Source organism: Euwallacea fornicatus, chromosome 18 (genome assembly GCF_040115645.1).
Source record: "Euwallacea fornicatus isolate EFF26 chromosome 18, ASM4011564v1, whole genome shotgun sequence".
Taxonomy (NCBI): domain Eukaryota; kingdom Metazoa; phylum Arthropoda; class Insecta; order Coleoptera; family Curculionidae; genus Euwallacea; species Euwallacea fornicatus.
The window spans coordinates 622,056-637,619 of record NC_089558.1 but is presented as its reverse complement, the minus strand read 5'-3'; the positions used below and the strand labels follow the sequence as shown (position 1 = coordinate 637,619).

Genomic DNA, 15,564 nt, shown 5'->3' with positions numbered 1-15,564 from the left:
AAGAACTAGTTCATTTGAAAGTTTTGTCAGTTTTTACCTTGATCGTGTAAAAGCAGGGCCACGGCGGTATTTGGTCCTTGGTTAACATGGTCTATTGAAGATGCCACGAAGGGTGGTAGTAGGAGGATTGTGGAACTGTCGCCATTTTTTTAAGGAATCCTGTGCATTTCAAGGATAAATCCGTCTCCGGTGACAATTTGATGCGGCTCAAAGGGTTAGCCATATTAGCTTAAATGGGGGGATTGAAAGGATTATCCCACTGCTTGTTTAAGGATGAAAAAAGATACTTACAATATTCAGAAAAGCGTTTTCAGGGAGAGATAAATTGTTAACACTATCTCTAAGGAAGGTTCTGAAATTTTTCATCAACTTTGCTAGTTGAACATTGCGGTTTTCGTGTATTTTTGCCCAACTTAAGCTGATGAGAAAAGTGAGTAAAACAGGTGTCAGGTTTTTCGTATCTTTCCACTTATTTATGGAATGAATTGCACAACTTATAAGCAGGAAAATAACTGGTTATTTCCCATTTGCACTCATCCTTTTAAAATAGGAAAAAATTCAGTGGGTGTCGAAAACTTGAATTACATTTGCGCTTTTATTTGCCAACACAATAGGTATGATAAAGATAAGGAATACTTGTCTGAGAGAATTTTGTTGGTGGGTATCAATAATAACTATAAAACCTTATTTAGTGTATTTCTGTATAACACTCAGAACTCTGTCATAGAGTAAAGTGTTTACGTCCTTGGCGCTGATGAAGTCCAAATGGCTGAATTTATTAAATTCAACGAGGTATGAGTCCGCGACATTGGGTAACTTGCCAAGAAGGGTCTCCACATCCTGCGCAACAATATGTTACCACGCGTTTTTGCGATTTATTGACTTTTTTTACCTGAACAGAAGCGAAAAAGTCGTTTTTCGCATAGTACACAGCCACTGGGGCTGTTATGTTAGCGGGATCGTACGATGGCGGTTCTGATGTTCCGTAATGTTCCATGTTCCCCTCTGATCCGTAGTCGTATTGCCTAAATGTAGCTGCAAAAAATCGTATATGAGTACTTCGAGGGTCTTTCCCAAATCAGCTTCAACTTGCCATCAATTATTTCTTGCCCAAAGTGAACTAACTGTCTGAGTGAGATCCCGCTTGGCTTGTCCGATATTAACACCACCAGCCAATCCTACAGAGATAATTTTAATCGTAATTCCCACTTTCTTTTGAAAGTAGCTCACTAAATCATGCTGGTCCTCATCAAATCCCACAAACCAGTCCATAACACTGGCACATATTTGATCGAATCCCTCGATGGAGCAAATACCGACAAGCAGCTCTCCTACCCAGTTCGAGTAAGCAATGCCATAGAGGTGAATGTATTCTGCCAAAGTCTAATATAACGCAAAAATGTATGAATGAAAATGGCAACAAGGCACCGTTCTTTTGTTTGACAATCGCTATCGCGTGGATCGCAGTCGAAAAGTGCCGCCATGTTCGTTGGACTCTTCTTTAAATTCCAAGATTATGCAGAAAATTAAACCACATACCTTTAGCTCTACAAGATAATGAGACGCCACCAGCACAATGGGACTGCTAACTCCCCCCATGTACCCAATAGGACTTAACAGCACTACCAACTCCAATTTTTCGTTGTATTCTGACCTGGTAGCTGGGAGGACCATAGAAGCGGCGGTGCCTTCAGAAAATCCCACTGTTGTCACCTTTTTTACTCCCGTGGTCTTGATAATGTAGTCAATGGAGGCTGCCATGTCGTAGTGTCCTTTTTCGTGGAAGCTAAACTCCCAAAACTCCTTTTGAGTTTGGTTGAGCTTTTCATGGTTCATGGAGTATCTAGTGCCTCGTGGGTTTAGGAGCCAAATATCGTAACCTAAAGAGGGATTCGCTGAAAATTTCTGAGACAAGTTGCGTGAGGGAAGGTACTTACCTAAGTCGTAAAGGCGCAGAGCCAGGGACACGTTAGGCCCACGACTGACCCAATCTATGGAAGAACAAAACAAAGGAGGAATCATGAGAACGGCAGGTTTGGGTGAATCTCCGTCAGTAGCAGGAATTCGGTGCAATTCCAGTATAAATCCGTCTTCAGTTGTAACTTGATGGGGTTCAAATGGGTATCCATACTTTTCCAGGAATGCTGACTGGAACACGTTTTACCAGAATGATTTACCAATGGCTGAAATGTTATACCTACAGTGTTCAAAAAAACGTTTTCGGGAAGCTGCAGCTTGCTGACAGTTTCATGTAAAGTCGTTTGGAAATTGTGGATCAATTGCGTCAGTTGAGGATCTTCAGCCCCTAGGGAGTTAGAGCCTAAGGAGATTAGAAATAGAGCGGCTGTTAGGAACTTCATGGCTTTGCAGGTGCCCGCAAACTAATAACTGAATGAATCTCTCTCGATTATTTGAAATTATTTAACGAGTCATTACTCTAAGTGTTTTAGTTGGTGGTTGTTTAGTGATTTTAGTGATTTAAAGGTGAAGTATCTTTACAAGGTCATACACACAGGTGTGCACGAAACAAGGACAGCGTTTTTAATTGTCTACGAAAGATAATCTAACTTAAGTTCACTTAAGTGGGTTTTTCGCAAAAAAACTTGTAAAAAGATAACCCCGCGGAAAGTCAATTCATGAGGGAAAATGCCGATGTGCAAGAATCCCTGCTCTATGGAAATCGCCTGATCCCTGCAATGCTATTTCCGCGATAATTAAGGAAAAGGGGCGTGTCACTCAAGAGGAAAAATAACCCCGGATCTAAAGGCAATTGACAACCGAATCTCCAAACCCCCCGACGTTGAACCTTCATCCCCCAGGGACAGTTCCGGGCTTTTGCAGGTTAAAGCAAAGCGAAATCGAAGTTTTTTAGTTAGTGGGTGTCCCGACGAATTTCACACTCTTCGGTCACCAGACCACCAGATACTTACAGACATCTTTAGTTTATGATTTTCCCCGAGTAAAAAAAAATACAGGTTTCATGGGGAGAAGAGAGTGGAGGGGGGTCAAGGCGACGGTTTGTACTGAGGGTAGGGGGGCGGTCATTACCAACTTCCTCCAGGGCGCCAGACTCGCCCCGAGTGTGTGTCCCTCTGCCTCGATAGTTCCCTCGAATATGTAGGTATGAGAGGGTGGCCAGGGACAAACCCGTATCAACTGGGAGAGGTCCTACTCCCAGTAAGCCCGGAATGCTTTTTAACGTGGGGCTCCCCAATGGAGACTTCCGGGCGACCTTCTGGTACCATTATTTTTCTTAGTTTTCGTTTATCATATTTTGAGTTTAACATGTACATGTGTAGTTATGAGGTCACCTATTCCAGGAAGATTGCCTGCTTGCCACTTTTTTTCGCTGACGCTGACCGAGAACTCGTGATATTCGTTGTTTCCCGAGATTTCCTGCCACCATTTTTTTTTTCGTACAACAGTAGTCGGAATTTGATATTTCACGTAATAACACGTTATTACACGTAATTTTCCAGTATTAAAGTTTTATCTTTTAAAAAGGCGTTTTCCTGCTAGTTGTCCTCGAATGGCACAGTTGGTTGACGGACACCTACATCGCCCGTTGATTCCCCTTATGGTTCATTGTAAATTTATAAAAATCGATCCGCATCACCGAGGGAAGATCGGTCGATAAGCTATCGATTTGGACAAACCTACTTGATGAGCGCAACAAACGCCGCTTATACGGGCAAGGAGCAGGAGATCTAACTTTTCCAGAATTGGAACTTTAATGCTGGAAAATTAGGTGTACAATACGTATCATTACTGCACGCATCAAAATCTCACTAGTTTCATGAAAAAAAAAAAAAATAATAATTTTAAGAAATTTCTGGGGACAACGAATATCTAAGTTCTCAGCGAGCCTCAGCGGAAAAAGTAGCAAGCAGGCAATCTTCCTGGAATGGGTGGTTTCATAACTCATGTACCATTACCAACTATGCTAATGACATCAGATTCTTAATCTCGAGGACGAACTCGGCGGGGGATGATTTATCATCAGAACTTTCCATGTCTTATTAGATCAGGGAAAATTGTTTACAGCCAAGGGACGCATTTTTGTAAAACGTCTTTAGCAGAGAATCCAGCGATTTGAATAACTCGTGGAATGCCCGATGGGCGTGGGAATGTGTTGAAAAAACTTTGATTACTCACGGCCCAACCACATGCATTCGCGAGTGTTTATTGCTGTTTTCTTCCATGCGACATTATCGAGTGAATCGGCCCCAATTGGACTCTAAACACGTTCTTCCATTGCTGCATTTAATTATTATACATAGTATGCCGCCAGTATGCCTAAAAGCAAGGTCGAATATCGGCCGTGATGAGAAAGCCGTGTATAATCTGTAAGTTGGTACGGACAGGGTCGGTCTTAGGAAGTCCGGCGCCCTGTCCAAAATGTCTAATCATCGCTCCGCATCGAGCAGAAAGTCCGCCGTCTTGGACTGTCGCTTAGTCCCCTCCCCCCCCTTTAAAGCCGGTTCTGGGTGTGGAACCGTACCGTTTAAAGGGGTTTTTTCATCAAGTTTACACAAAAAGTAACGTGCTGTTTTTTTGTAATTTCTTTTTTCGCCGAGGTAAACAGTGTGGTCGGTAGTGTAATTCAATGTTCACTACGAGCTATTTTTCTTGGAATCATCAACAGATTCACTCCCTGAATTTTTGACATACGATTGTGACACGCCCCGTATAAATTTACAGGCCAATTTAGCTTTTCTTGGAAATTAGTTCAGGTACCTATTGATTTGTATGGGCTTTAAATATCGTAGGACGAATTTTATTGTAGCCATAAAAGTGACCGTCCCTTCGTTCTCCTTAAACGCCCTTACGGCTTAAGGAAATTGGCACCACCATGCAGCAAGATTTTGCATACTTTCAGTTGATTTCTTTCCATTGCCGGTCACGTTTCTAGCTGCAGTTAAGTTGTTTTTTTTTCAAATTTAGACCCTATAGGGAAATCGTCAAGTACCTTAACAGCTATCTAAAGAATCGATTTTGTCTTTGAAGTGTGTCGTGCCAGCGAAATTGAAGCAGAGGAGAAAAGCATAATTTGCCTATAAATTTCTATAGTTACCGACATGAAAACGTGGAAAAAAACGATCTGTATCTGGATGTCGGTGATCATTTGTGTAAGTAGTTTCAGTGATTTTATCTCGTTCTTGTACATCAGTTCGACCAGCCAATAGTGCCGGTTTCAGATTTTGCTTGATAACTTTATGAATCTGAATCCCCCCAAAAGCCGGCAATCCCCTACTGCCATGCCAATGTTAACACTAAAAACATACAGTTTTTCATGTCAAATGAAACGAACATAAATCAACTTACAAAATACGCACAGATTGGTGCTGCACGTAGAGGTTCGCACCCATCCCTATGACCTAGTCAAAAGAGCCTTTGAAGAAAACCAGGCCCCAAAGGTGATTTCTGGCAAACATGGGGTAAAACCGACGAGTGTTCTTATCCCAATCAACAGCATCTCCAATCAGAACTCGCAGGTTCTTTATTTTCTTATATAATCATAATACTTATTATATAATGTTATTTAGCGTACATATGTCTGATTGCCTAAGTTACATGCTCGATAAGTAAACATGTCCAAGTTAAACACGTTTCGCTGTATTTAAAAGCAGAATTTCGGACTTCTAAAACGAGTCTACATATTTGAAAATGTTAATTATTACAAATATTATTTAAAAAATCCCACTGATAAAGTAATTGGTGTTAAGAGGGGTCTTTTGCGCCGCTTTTATCGAGCGCTCCTCGTATATATCCAGTCATCCTAAAGTGACGTAGGTGGCAATGTCACACAGTGGAACGAAATCTAGATGACAAGGAAAAATCCTTTTCCGTTTTCAACGTTCTCAGATTAAACGAGTATTTAAATGGGCAAGTTCGTTTTCGGTCATCCTTCACTAGGTTCAGTTCCACGTCTTCAACAAAAATCATGACGGGGGCTTTGGGTGGGGAGTCAAGTGCAACACAGCTTTATACGGGGTGTTAGTGAATTATTTGGCCAAACTTCAATGAGTGACCCTTTGCGGGGTTTTCAGACGAAAAATTTATTTAAACGTAAGTCCGGCTATGCTTCGTTTCCAAGATATTGGGTGCCGATCTTCTTTTTTTTGTTTTTTTTAATCGTCTTTTGTCTTCTGAATTTTCTTCGCATCGAGTTGTGTTTTTAGCCGCTTAATGCGGAAAAAATATAAAAGTTCCAAAAAACTCAGTGGCACATAAATGACAATAACAACCGTAGACAACGCTGCCGAATTTCGACAAAATCGGCGAAAGGAGTAAGTTTTTTACGAGAAAATGACGTTAAAAGATTGGACATCCTGTATCTTGGAAACAAAGCGTTACCGCACTTGGATACAGTAAAATTTTCTTTTCAAAACTTATATTTACTGAGATATCGCAGTTTGACGCAGCCACGAGGAACCCTGTACATGTAAGGTGCCTTGACAAAAAGGTCAGATTCTGGAGCCCCGTAAATCGGAGGAAACCGAGATTGAAAATTCACATACATCTCTGTTTTCCTCGTGAATAAATCATCTGTTTGTTTATTTTCTCTGCCCTACGTTCAAAACCCCCCTTTTCCTCGCCAACCTTCCTCCCCAAGTAGAGAAGTTCCGCACATGCGCAAACTCCCATTACGACAATAAAACAAAGTCTAGGAATCATTGCACCGTTGATGGGTAAATAATCATTTAATTAACATTCTCATCAGCGTTCAGTGCAAAGTCGACATCACCAGTACATCCGCGCCAAGAGAGAGTGCGGCAGTACCGTCACGTTGTCCGGCGCTAACCGTTGATTGACCGTTTTATTACACGGCTTGGGTTTACTATACCTACATAGGTACCCAGAAGTAACTATTTGTTGAGTTCCGAAAACAGGTCAGATTGCCCAAAAATCTACTGGAAGTAGATTGCCGGAGAAGGAGCATCGTCGTTTTCTCTGGTGCCGCGGATAAAAGTGAATAGCGCAAAGGTGAAAGATGGTAAAAGTTGGTTCTAATTGGTTCTATAAACGGAAGAGTGAACATTGTGTGTTTCGGAGTGGAGATTTTCGACTATAATGTCCAGTGGATGGTCTATGATTGCAGTTGGGATTGGCATTGTTTGCCTTCTGGTAACTTGCCAATTTTTCTAATTTCCCTTTTATTAACTTGCTTAAGCGCCGAAGATAATTTAATAATCTATAAAATTATTATTAATTGATAAATCCAGTACATTATTATACACTCATCAAATGTACCGACCTCATGGAGGGGCCGGGTTGGACGGCGTCGCGGGGTGGCAGACCAAGAATGGCCGCGGTCGATGGTTTTTCTTGGAAGCAGGGCGGCGGTGATAAAACATTTCGTCCAGGGCACCAAACTTCTTAACGCCGGCCCTGCTCCCGATCATGGCATTACGCAACCCGAAAGCATGTATAATTTATATTACTTACATTAATATCATACATAATTATCGTTCCTCTGAGGAAAGACATTAATCTGCAATTAAGCACAGTGCTAATTCTGTGAATATCGCGGAACCTCATTTAACTTAACGATAACCACAAGAATAACATTAGTCGATTTAGAATAATTACAAGTGTCTGAACGCTCACAGTTCGAGTTATCTGAGTGCTAAAAGAACGCCAGCAGCAAGACATGCCTTGGCGAATAACTAAGCTTCATGTTCATGTTTATTTCAGGTTCAAAATTGCATTGGACAAAGGGCTCCTGTAAATGCTGCTGACAATTCAACAGCAGTCAACTTTTACGAACATGTGAACAGGAGCAAACCAAGGATCTTATCTCATCTACCAAAAGGAGGTAGGTTTGAGTAGAACACTCAAAAAGCTCTGAGATTCCAGTTTATTATATTTTTTTTGTAGAATTCTATGGTAGAGAACAAGAAATTTTTTTCCCAGACTCTCTGCTGAGCGATCGCATGGATGTCGTCTCCAGGAGTCCCAAGTGCGCTGGAGACCTGCCCTACTGCGAAGAGGCGGAGGCTTATCCTTACTCTCATATCAAAAGGGTTCTTCAGGGTAATCTGGCGTTGAAGTCCTTGTTCGGGACAGACGAGGTGACCAAATACGAGGAATAAAAGGTTGGATAGAATGATTTTTTTTATTTTAGGTTTTTCCGGAAATATCGGACAGGTTGGGCAACGACGACGAGACGTTCGTCTGTCGTTCGATCAAAAAAACAATTTTTCCGAAAATGGGCGAGAACAAAAACAATAAATGGAAGTTCATCATCAATCAGAATGACGAAAATGGGTTCGTGCAGGGAATTCAGGTGGAACTTTGTAGAAAGTTAGTGACAACCATTAGATTTCGATATTCGAATAATACTCTTTAATTTTAGTCCAGACAAACCCTGTGACATTCCTGGGAGTCCCTCTATGGATTTAGGCTACAGTACCTCCTGTCGTCAAAAATATGTCTACAGGAGACTTTTTACCTTAGACAACACCGGAGAACCCGTATCAGACTCTTTTAAAATGCCTTCAGCTTGTTGTTGCGCCTACAAGCAGAACTACGATTTTATGAGCAGGCTTGGAAAGGGCATCAGTGCTGCAACCCACCAAACCAACCACTCTAAACCAGAGACCTAGCTTGTATAGTTTACTCCTATTGCTTCGTTACCATAGGTTAAATTTTGATACGTTAAAATAAAATTAAAATTGATTTAATTCGTAAATGGGTTTTATTTCTTTACCACTGAGATCGCATATTAAGGTTCTGCCATCTTCGGAGGTGAGAAAATCTAAGTGATCGAAATCTTCATTGTCTATCAAGTGATTGTGCGTTATATAGGGTGAAACAGACAAGAGAGTTCCTGCGTCCTAAAAAAAAAAAATCATTTTTTGGGGATAAAAATGACCAAGAATCGTAAATTTCAGTCTTCCAGAAACATTGACAGAAAAGCCATTAACCGCACACCTACGATATGCGGCTGCAGACGCTGTTACTTTGGACGCGTCACATGCTCGAGGTTCCGTGGTTCCATACCGCCCCATATTGCCTGATCTGCAATCGTATTGTTTAAAAGTTGCTATGGAACTGGCGAAAATTGTTTTTAAAATCACAATGAGTGGTACTAAAAAATTCCCCAACCTATTTTTGATTTCTTGATCATGATGAACGAGGTATTTCATCGAAAATCCCCCCAGGTTTACGTGACAAGAAGATTAGCAAATAATGGTATGAAAACCACCATAATAATACGTTCGCATGACTACCAATTTACTCAATTGAAATTCATCTCATCATCCTGATCCCTAGCATTCCCACAAAGCAGCATCAAAAAGCCCAAACAGTTTTCCGTGAAACCATCAGTATTACATGCTGTACTAGTTAGATGTGCCTTTCCCTGAGAATGGCGACTCTATAGATCATGAAACCGTCCTCCAAAAGCAGTGGAAGCCTTGTCATCTGCTTAATCATTCACAAAGGTATAGGAGTGCCCACTCTAGCGATGTGCCTCACTTGACTCAATTAAACCACGAGATGCAACTTGTCGTTGTACTTGGTTTTGGTAGATGTCAGTGCCAAAGAACCAGAAGTCTCTTTTCGAATGTGTAATAAAGGAAATCTGATCCAGATCAGTAACGCTCCGAATGTAATTAAAGGTGAAGTTTCAAAAGTTCGAATATGAGCTGTTTAGCGTTTGATGTTACCCGGAGTATCGAGGGCCTCTAGTGCTGAAAAGGCGTGTGTCGTGTCCTAAAGGGAAATGAGATATTTTAATGTTGTTGAAAGGATGGTTAAGAACAGCAAAGTAGTGGAACGCAAAAGGGTGACGAGAATAGAAAAAATTCGAATATCTTGAGGAGAGAGCACCATTTCCAACATTAATTTTCAAACGAATGTGCGGTGTTGGATTTTGATCGGACAACCATCATCCATTTCGTTCAGCACCCATCGAGGCTACTGCGGGCCTTCGAAAAATAATAAAGCGTTTGTAGATAGGAAAGGGCTGTCGATCCGGAATCCTTAAACGTTGCTCTCTAACATTTTCTGTTTCGAGTTCCTTTGATATCGAGTGGAATAAAAGTTATTCCTACTTAAAGAACGAAAAATACAATTTATCTGCACCATGATGCATAAAAACTTGTATGAAGTGCAATTTTTTCAAAACTCTATGGTCTATTATCTAATCTATTCTATTACAAATACGATTGTTGTGACCACAGCTGCAAAAACATTGCAAATTGCAAACAATTTTACGAGATTGTTGTCAAATAAGGCACTTACCAAAAACTTACCCTTCCTGCCTCATCCGACTTGGCCGTTGTTGATAAAAAAAAAACTCATTTAAATCAGTCAGACGAAAGGCTAGAGACCTACGGACCTTTGTGCAACTCGACCAATAGAATGTCAGGCAAGAACATGCACAAACAAAACTTTAGATTTGCCAGAACTTACAACTTCCTTCCCGTCATCAGTGGTCACTTCATGACTCCCCACCATGCAGTTGTATTCCTTCAGGTGTTCATGCTGAAAGGGGGTAAACAAATTCATAAGGCTCTGAATTGGTTCTCATGTTAATGCAATCAAAGTGACACGTATGTGCGGAGGATTCGGTTGGGAGGACGATCTCACATGATACTTTGATGCCTTTTTGAAAACGTCACAATGAAATTCTTGAAAACCATGTCCTGGGCCGGATCGATCTCTACGAGCTTACTTTCAGTTAGTCTGACTACCTGGTCATTATAGCTGATGAATTCAATTTCTTGAAAAAAGGTGGTAAGGGGGAGCCTGATAAGATGACCGTAACCGAAAAGGCTCTAGATACTACTCCCTCAGGTATACCTAACTTTCCAATTGCTGACGTTAGAGGAGGAAAAACTGAATATATTTTGCATATATTTTCCACATGCATACAAGACAAATGAGGATTTCAAGGCTACCAACGGTGGTGTCTTAACACTTACAATTTCCATTCCGAAATCCTCAGGCAATTTGAAACAATCAGAATTCCTTTGAAGGATTGCTTTAGCTGATTCTAGCAAGATATCGAATTGTTGAGCCTGCTCTGGTTTTGCCAGGTACGAAAGTATGGGGCTAAAAATTTTGATTAACAGGAGTGAGGATATAATCCATCGTGGTGGCCAGGAGACGTCGCAACAACTTTAATGATTTAACACCAGTGATGATTTAAACCTTTCGTAAGGTGGTTTATGAGTAATCAGGTGTGGTACTTAAGTACGACATACATTGTATTCATTTTTCTTCGGAAGGTCAAGTCGAGAGGGATACTAAGCGTCGAGGACTGTGGACGGTGGATGAACCAGCAAACTAAGATCTGACTTCCTTATTTAAGGAATGGGATCTAGTCACGACGTCAAAGTGACTTATATCTGTTGAGGTCGGATTCTCCTAATGTTGCGGTCATTTCCGGGACATGTTTTGCCCTCCAAATTGGAAAATCTTTTAATGGAGAGTTCTATTCAACGCATGTCTTATTCTGCGTAGATAAAAATGTAGAAGCTTGATGACAAAAATCTATATTTACGACAAATATATTTAAACTTCCCCCGTCTATCGAATGATATTTTCATCAAACCCGCGTCTTGTAAACTGTATTTGAAAGGATTTTAAAAAATCAGTGCCAAAATGTACATCAGTTTATTATTGTTTAGATAAAAATTACAGTGTACAAAGAAGTTAAAAATGAATGCAAAAGGGTCGACCGATGAGAATATGGAGATATCACATACTTACGTGTTTAAAACCTGTAAATGGAGGCTTTCATAGAAATACTACTTTCAATAATGTTTTGCGACCTTTATCAGTACCTTGGTCTCTGCGCAAAAACCATAATGTTGCACTAGAAAAGAACAAGGAAGTCGTGTTTATCATCAAAACAATTCACCTTTGATAACATTGTATCATGGAAAGGAAGCTTATGTACTTTTGATCTTCCTCATCTTTTTTAACGTGCTAGGTTGGTTCCTTCCTTTTACTATTAAAACTTTGGCACATTTTTGTTCTAAAACGAAATTAAACTCTTTAAAATTGTCAATATCCCCGAATCCATACACAATATACAAAAATGTACACTTCATGTGGCACCAACTAACTGAAAATCGTTCCCGAATTCTCTCCATTGCTGCTACTCTCCTGATCCAGCAAAACCGTCAACTATAACTTGTCCTGCTTCAACGTAAAATCAAGCACTTTGCAAATATCACAGTCCTGCTCCGTGTTACACGAACAGTTGTCCTCACACCGCTTCAAGTCCTCGCATATCTTGAAATTCTTGAACGCCCTCAGCTCCTTCTTGACGCTCTCCAGGTTCAGGTCTTTGGCTAATTGCTATCCTTTTTGTCACATGAACACATCGGGAAGGTCTGAAGCTGCCCCTATTTTCCCTTATGGTCCGTGAGGACATTGTGAAAATAATAATAGTTAATTATTACCTATCCTGGCAGCCATTTCGTCCTCGAACGTGACCATTTTTTCCTTCTGCTTCGAGGTTGTGGTGTTAGACGGTTTCTTTAGGGCTCGCATGTTTAGAGGGAGGAAATTGGGGATTGTCGGGGATTCCGTACCGGCCACCGATAGGTCGAATTCGCTCATGCTGCGAGGAACGAAGTACTCGATGAGGGGTTCCGCACCTAAAAATATACAATTTTGGATATTATGGGAAACTTGCTACAGAAGATTTGTTTTACCAATTCCTGCTGCAGATCGTCTAGCAGGAGTGTTTCTGTGGAAATTACTCTTCCTTGGCAAACTATTGTGGTGGAGGGCTTGAGGCGATCGCCTGACGTCCATTTTGGATGGAGCTGCGCCCTCCGTAGTGGGCCTTTGTCAGGAATCGGGCAGAACCATTTCTGATTCTTCCTCTTTGAATTTTTTTGAAGACTTCGAGCAAGATGTTCCAATGTACCTAAACGATATAGTGTTGACACGTACCGACCCGCTAGCAAAATAAACTGCTACAGGACTTTGAAAGTTCACATTAACTCTGGCAAAAATGAACTTGAACTCGGGTGAAGTCTTCGATAGTGGTGACGAATGCGTCGAGTTTACTCTATAACACATAATTTAGCGCTTTTCCATTAAACTTTTTCATCTTTTAAAATTCTTTTAAATAAATTAAATTGTCGAAGTTGTACACCGAAAATTCCTCAAAAATCCTCCAGAATAATTCATCTAGGGTGCCATGAATGAGCTTTGACAATGTTGCGTCATTAGCGCGTTCCATTGTTTCGCGAACCATTACTGTCATCCGCAGTTTTCCGTGTGTAATTCTAATTCCAGAATCGTAAAAATCACTTAATATGAATCAAAATTATGGAATTGTTAAGCGCTACAAGTGTTTTCTCTGCTCTGTGCTGAAGTTTTAGAATGTCGATCTAATCGCGCAGTTGAAACTCGGAATATTGTGTTGTACACCGTGCTCATATCATATGTATATTTTACTCGCCGATTTACCGAAAAGTGTGTTTTAAAAATGGAAATTACCGGTCAGCCGGATGAAATTCTGAGGCTTGGCCTCAGTTTGAAGCCTTTGGTAAGTTTTGATCTACATTCCAAATTATTTTAACAAAATTTCACGTCGATGTTAATACATTTAAACGTTTTGGCGTACCTATTTTTTGCTCGGGGTCAATAATTCAATGAAAAACAGAGTTTAAAATGACGTTGAATCCAGTTTCTTCTTTAAATGCTCGTAGAAGGAGAAAATGCGTCGAGGAATCTTCGTTTGACTACCTGCGCCCTCTCGGATCTGGCGCCTCTTCGTCAATCGCTCGTGTCGAAGGGAGAGTTTTCGCACGTTTCGCATCGCGTCGAGAGTCGGTAAGTAAACAGATTGTTGACATTGTTTAACTGTCGTGGCGTCGGCATTTACGATTTGCTTTAAAAGCAAAAATTTCATATGAGGTTCGCGTTTAAAATACAAATTTTATATCTTAAGTGTAATGAAGCTGCGACATTCTTATAAACCTTGGAACCCCTCCCTGGGACGTTGCGTTCACAGAATCTCAGAAAAGCCTCGTTCAAGAATAATAGCACTGATTGTACCCGGCCATTGTATCCTAATAATAACGAGGCCATTTTTTGTCCTTAAGTCTGTAATTGGAACACATTTAGCAGGTCCAGTTTTGTGTCCATTTCCGACAAAAGGTCTTTAATGACGCGCTTTTTCGACTCTACTGAATTGAATCAAAGAGTTGAGTCAAACATAAATAACTGTATAAAATAGGAACAACTATGATTTTGTCATAGGGGCATACAAAAGGAGGAAACTCGGTAGTTTCGTTCCCACTCTCGCATTTTTCACTTACCGTTTACCTCTCGGCCCATGCACGCCGCACGTATTTGACATGCAGGACTAAACAAAAGTATCTCACCTAAGCACGGACATTACTCGTTCCTGCATTAAGCTGAAACACATGGCCACTAGGGCCATCCCCGTGAGAATATAGGCAGAACAAGCGCAGAAGGAAATATCTTCGGCATTCTGTCCTGGAAGCAAATCGCCAAATCCTATAGTACCTAGGCTGGTGAAACAGAAATAGCTCCCTGTTGAAGAAGAAAAAGTCTCTTATCTTCATGTTACAAATATGTTCTGTACCGTTTACCTACCTTCCAATAAGGACCAATTTTCCAGACGATGAAACAGCATCGCTCCGGAACAAATGTACGCCAACACAATTAGCAGGCATAGAAGTACTGGCACTCGTACATTGTTGGAACAAGCACATTGTTGTTGTTGAGGTTTTTGAGGAGTGCTAAGATTTTGGGAGAGTTCTGCTTCAGATAGTTCGCTAGTATTTGACTTACGTCTTGCAGAATTTCGCGTAGAGCCTTCGGAAACTTCTTGCTAAAACGTCCCCAGTTGTAGAAAGGTAGAGCAGCATGAGGGGGATTCCAATCAAGGCATAGATTATGGTGACTAGTTTGCCCCATGGTGTTCTCGGGGCTACCGACCCGTATCCTGCAAAAACTTTGTTTAACAGAGGGGAATTTTAATTACGAATTAATCTCATTTGGAAATTTGAGGAGACCTACTAAAATTTTAATAATAAAAAGCTAAAAATATATGTTTCTCCCTCTCTCCCTCTCTCATTTAACACAAGGGATTTTATTAAATTTTTCCATCCTACTTGCAGTTCCAGCGCAGTGGCTGATTCAATATTCACATTTCCGATCCAAAATTCATAAACCAAATTGCCTGGTATTGTAAAGCAACTATTTACTAAAATTACGTATTATATTATGTAAAATCCCCAAACGGTTGTTGCATGTTCATGAAATAAAGTCCATTAATTTGAATTCGGTTATGACTAATTAATAAACTCGTGTGAAAAATAAAAGAGTCCGGGATTGAACGGTAGGTAATTATTATTGGACCCGAAATCGTAAACTAGTTCGAGGTTTTCAGGGATAAATTTAAAAACACAATGTAAAACGTATGAACAATGGGTTGAACATTCAGCAATATCGAAATCAGTTATTTCTTTCAATTGAATACAAAAAATGTGATCATGGAAGTCCTTTTTTTTTGTTCTACAGGCAATCAAATATATGAACTAACGTTGTTTTGTTAGA

General features: G+C 40.5%; 3 protein-coding genes across 8 annotated transcripts in view; 1 reads left to right on the top strand and 2 right to left on the bottom strand.

Annotated features, from left to right (window-relative positions):
- Nucleotides 1-576: 576 nt before the first annotated feature.
- Nucleotides 577-2,416, bottom strand: LOC136344929 (lipase 3-like). The gene is made up of 7 exons (XM_066292833.1): nucleotides 2,202-2,416; nucleotides 1,938-2,148; nucleotides 1,540-1,880; nucleotides 1,231-1,383; nucleotides 1,094-1,178; nucleotides 893-1,035; nucleotides 577-840 (listed from the first exon to the last, which is right to left on the bottom strand). Exons 1-7 carry the CDS (start codon nucleotides 2,358-2,360, stop codon nucleotides 685-687), a joined length of 1,248 nt encoding a protein of 415 aa, XP_066148930.1. The 5' UTR covers nucleotides 2,361-2,416; the 3' UTR covers nucleotides 577-684.
- A 2,363-nt stretch (nucleotides 2,417-4,779) lies between these two features.
- Nucleotides 4,780-8,687, top strand: LOC136344897 (protein spaetzle-like). 3 transcript variants are annotated; one of them, XM_066292783.1, is made up of 5 exons: nucleotides 4,780-5,129; nucleotides 7,699-7,819; nucleotides 7,882-8,075; nucleotides 8,129-8,307; nucleotides 8,360-8,687. In XM_066292783.1, exons 1-5 carry the CDS (start codon nucleotides 5,079-5,081, stop codon nucleotides 8,607-8,609), a joined length of 795 nt encoding a protein of 264 aa, XP_066148880.1. In that variant the 5' UTR covers nucleotides 4,780-5,078; the 3' UTR covers nucleotides 8,610-8,687. The 3 variants fall into 3 exon arrangements, with proteins under 3 accessions (XP_066148880.1, XP_066148881.1, XP_066148879.1); XM_066292784.1 differs by lacking the exon at nucleotides 4,780-5,129 and adding an exon at nucleotides 6,695-7,128 and having other exon boundaries at nucleotides 7,918-8,075; XM_066292782.1 differs by lacking the exon at nucleotides 4,780-5,129 and adding an exon at nucleotides 6,696-7,128.
- A 2,856-nt stretch (nucleotides 8,688-11,543) lies between these two features.
- LOC136344923 (potassium channel subfamily K member 17-like) overlaps nucleotides 11,544-15,564 on the bottom strand; it is a 105,648-nt gene continuing 101,627 nt past the window's right edge. For 2 of the 4 annotated variants that reach the window (XM_066292814.1, XM_066292817.1), the window contains exons 5-10: nucleotides 14,797-14,950; nucleotides 14,599-14,744; nucleotides 14,364-14,535; nucleotides 12,678-12,895; nucleotides 12,423-12,620; nucleotides 11,546-12,365 (exon numbers count right to left, since the gene is read on the bottom strand). In XM_066292814.1, the coding sequence (XP_066148911.1) occupies nucleotides 12,817-12,895; nucleotides 14,364-14,535; nucleotides 14,599-14,744; nucleotides 14,797-14,950 (551 nt within the window). In that variant the 3' untranslated portion in view covers nucleotides 11,546-12,365; nucleotides 12,423-12,620; nucleotides 12,678-12,816. Of the gene's footprint in view, nucleotides 12,375-12,422; nucleotides 12,621-12,677; nucleotides 12,896-14,363; nucleotides 14,536-14,598; nucleotides 14,745-14,796; nucleotides 14,951-15,564 lie in introns of all 4 variants that reach the window. The other 2 variants (XM_066292816.1, XM_066292818.1) reach the window with 2 other exon arrangements.

Excerpts from the sequence above, each read along its gene's own strand:
- LOC136344929 (XM_066292833.1), bottom strand. The coding sequence starts at position 2,360 with ATGAAGTTCCTAACAGCCGCTCTATTTCTAATCTCCTTAGGCTCTAAC. Across the intron at positions 1,384-1,539 it reads ATTATCTTGTAGAGCTAAAG|ACTTTGGCAGAATACATTCA; the intron begins GTATGTGGTTTA and ends GCGTTATATTAG. Across the intron at positions 1,179-1,230 it reads ATGAGGACCAGCATGATTTA|GATTGGCTGGTGGTGTTAAT; the intron begins GTGAGCTACTTT and ends TTATCTCTGTAG.
- LOC136344897 (XM_066292782.1), top strand. The coding sequence starts at position 7,075 with ATGTCCAGTGGATGGTCTATGATTGCAGTTGGGATTGGCATTGTTTGC. Across the intron at positions 7,129-7,698 it reads TTGGCATTGTTTGCCTTCTG|GTTCAAAATTGCATTGGACA; the intron begins GTAACTTGCCAA and ends TGTTTATTTCAG. Across the intron at positions 8,076-8,128 it reads CCTTGTTCGGGACAGACGAG|GTTTTTCCGGAAATATCGGA; the intron begins GTGACCAAATAC and ends TTTTTATTTTAG.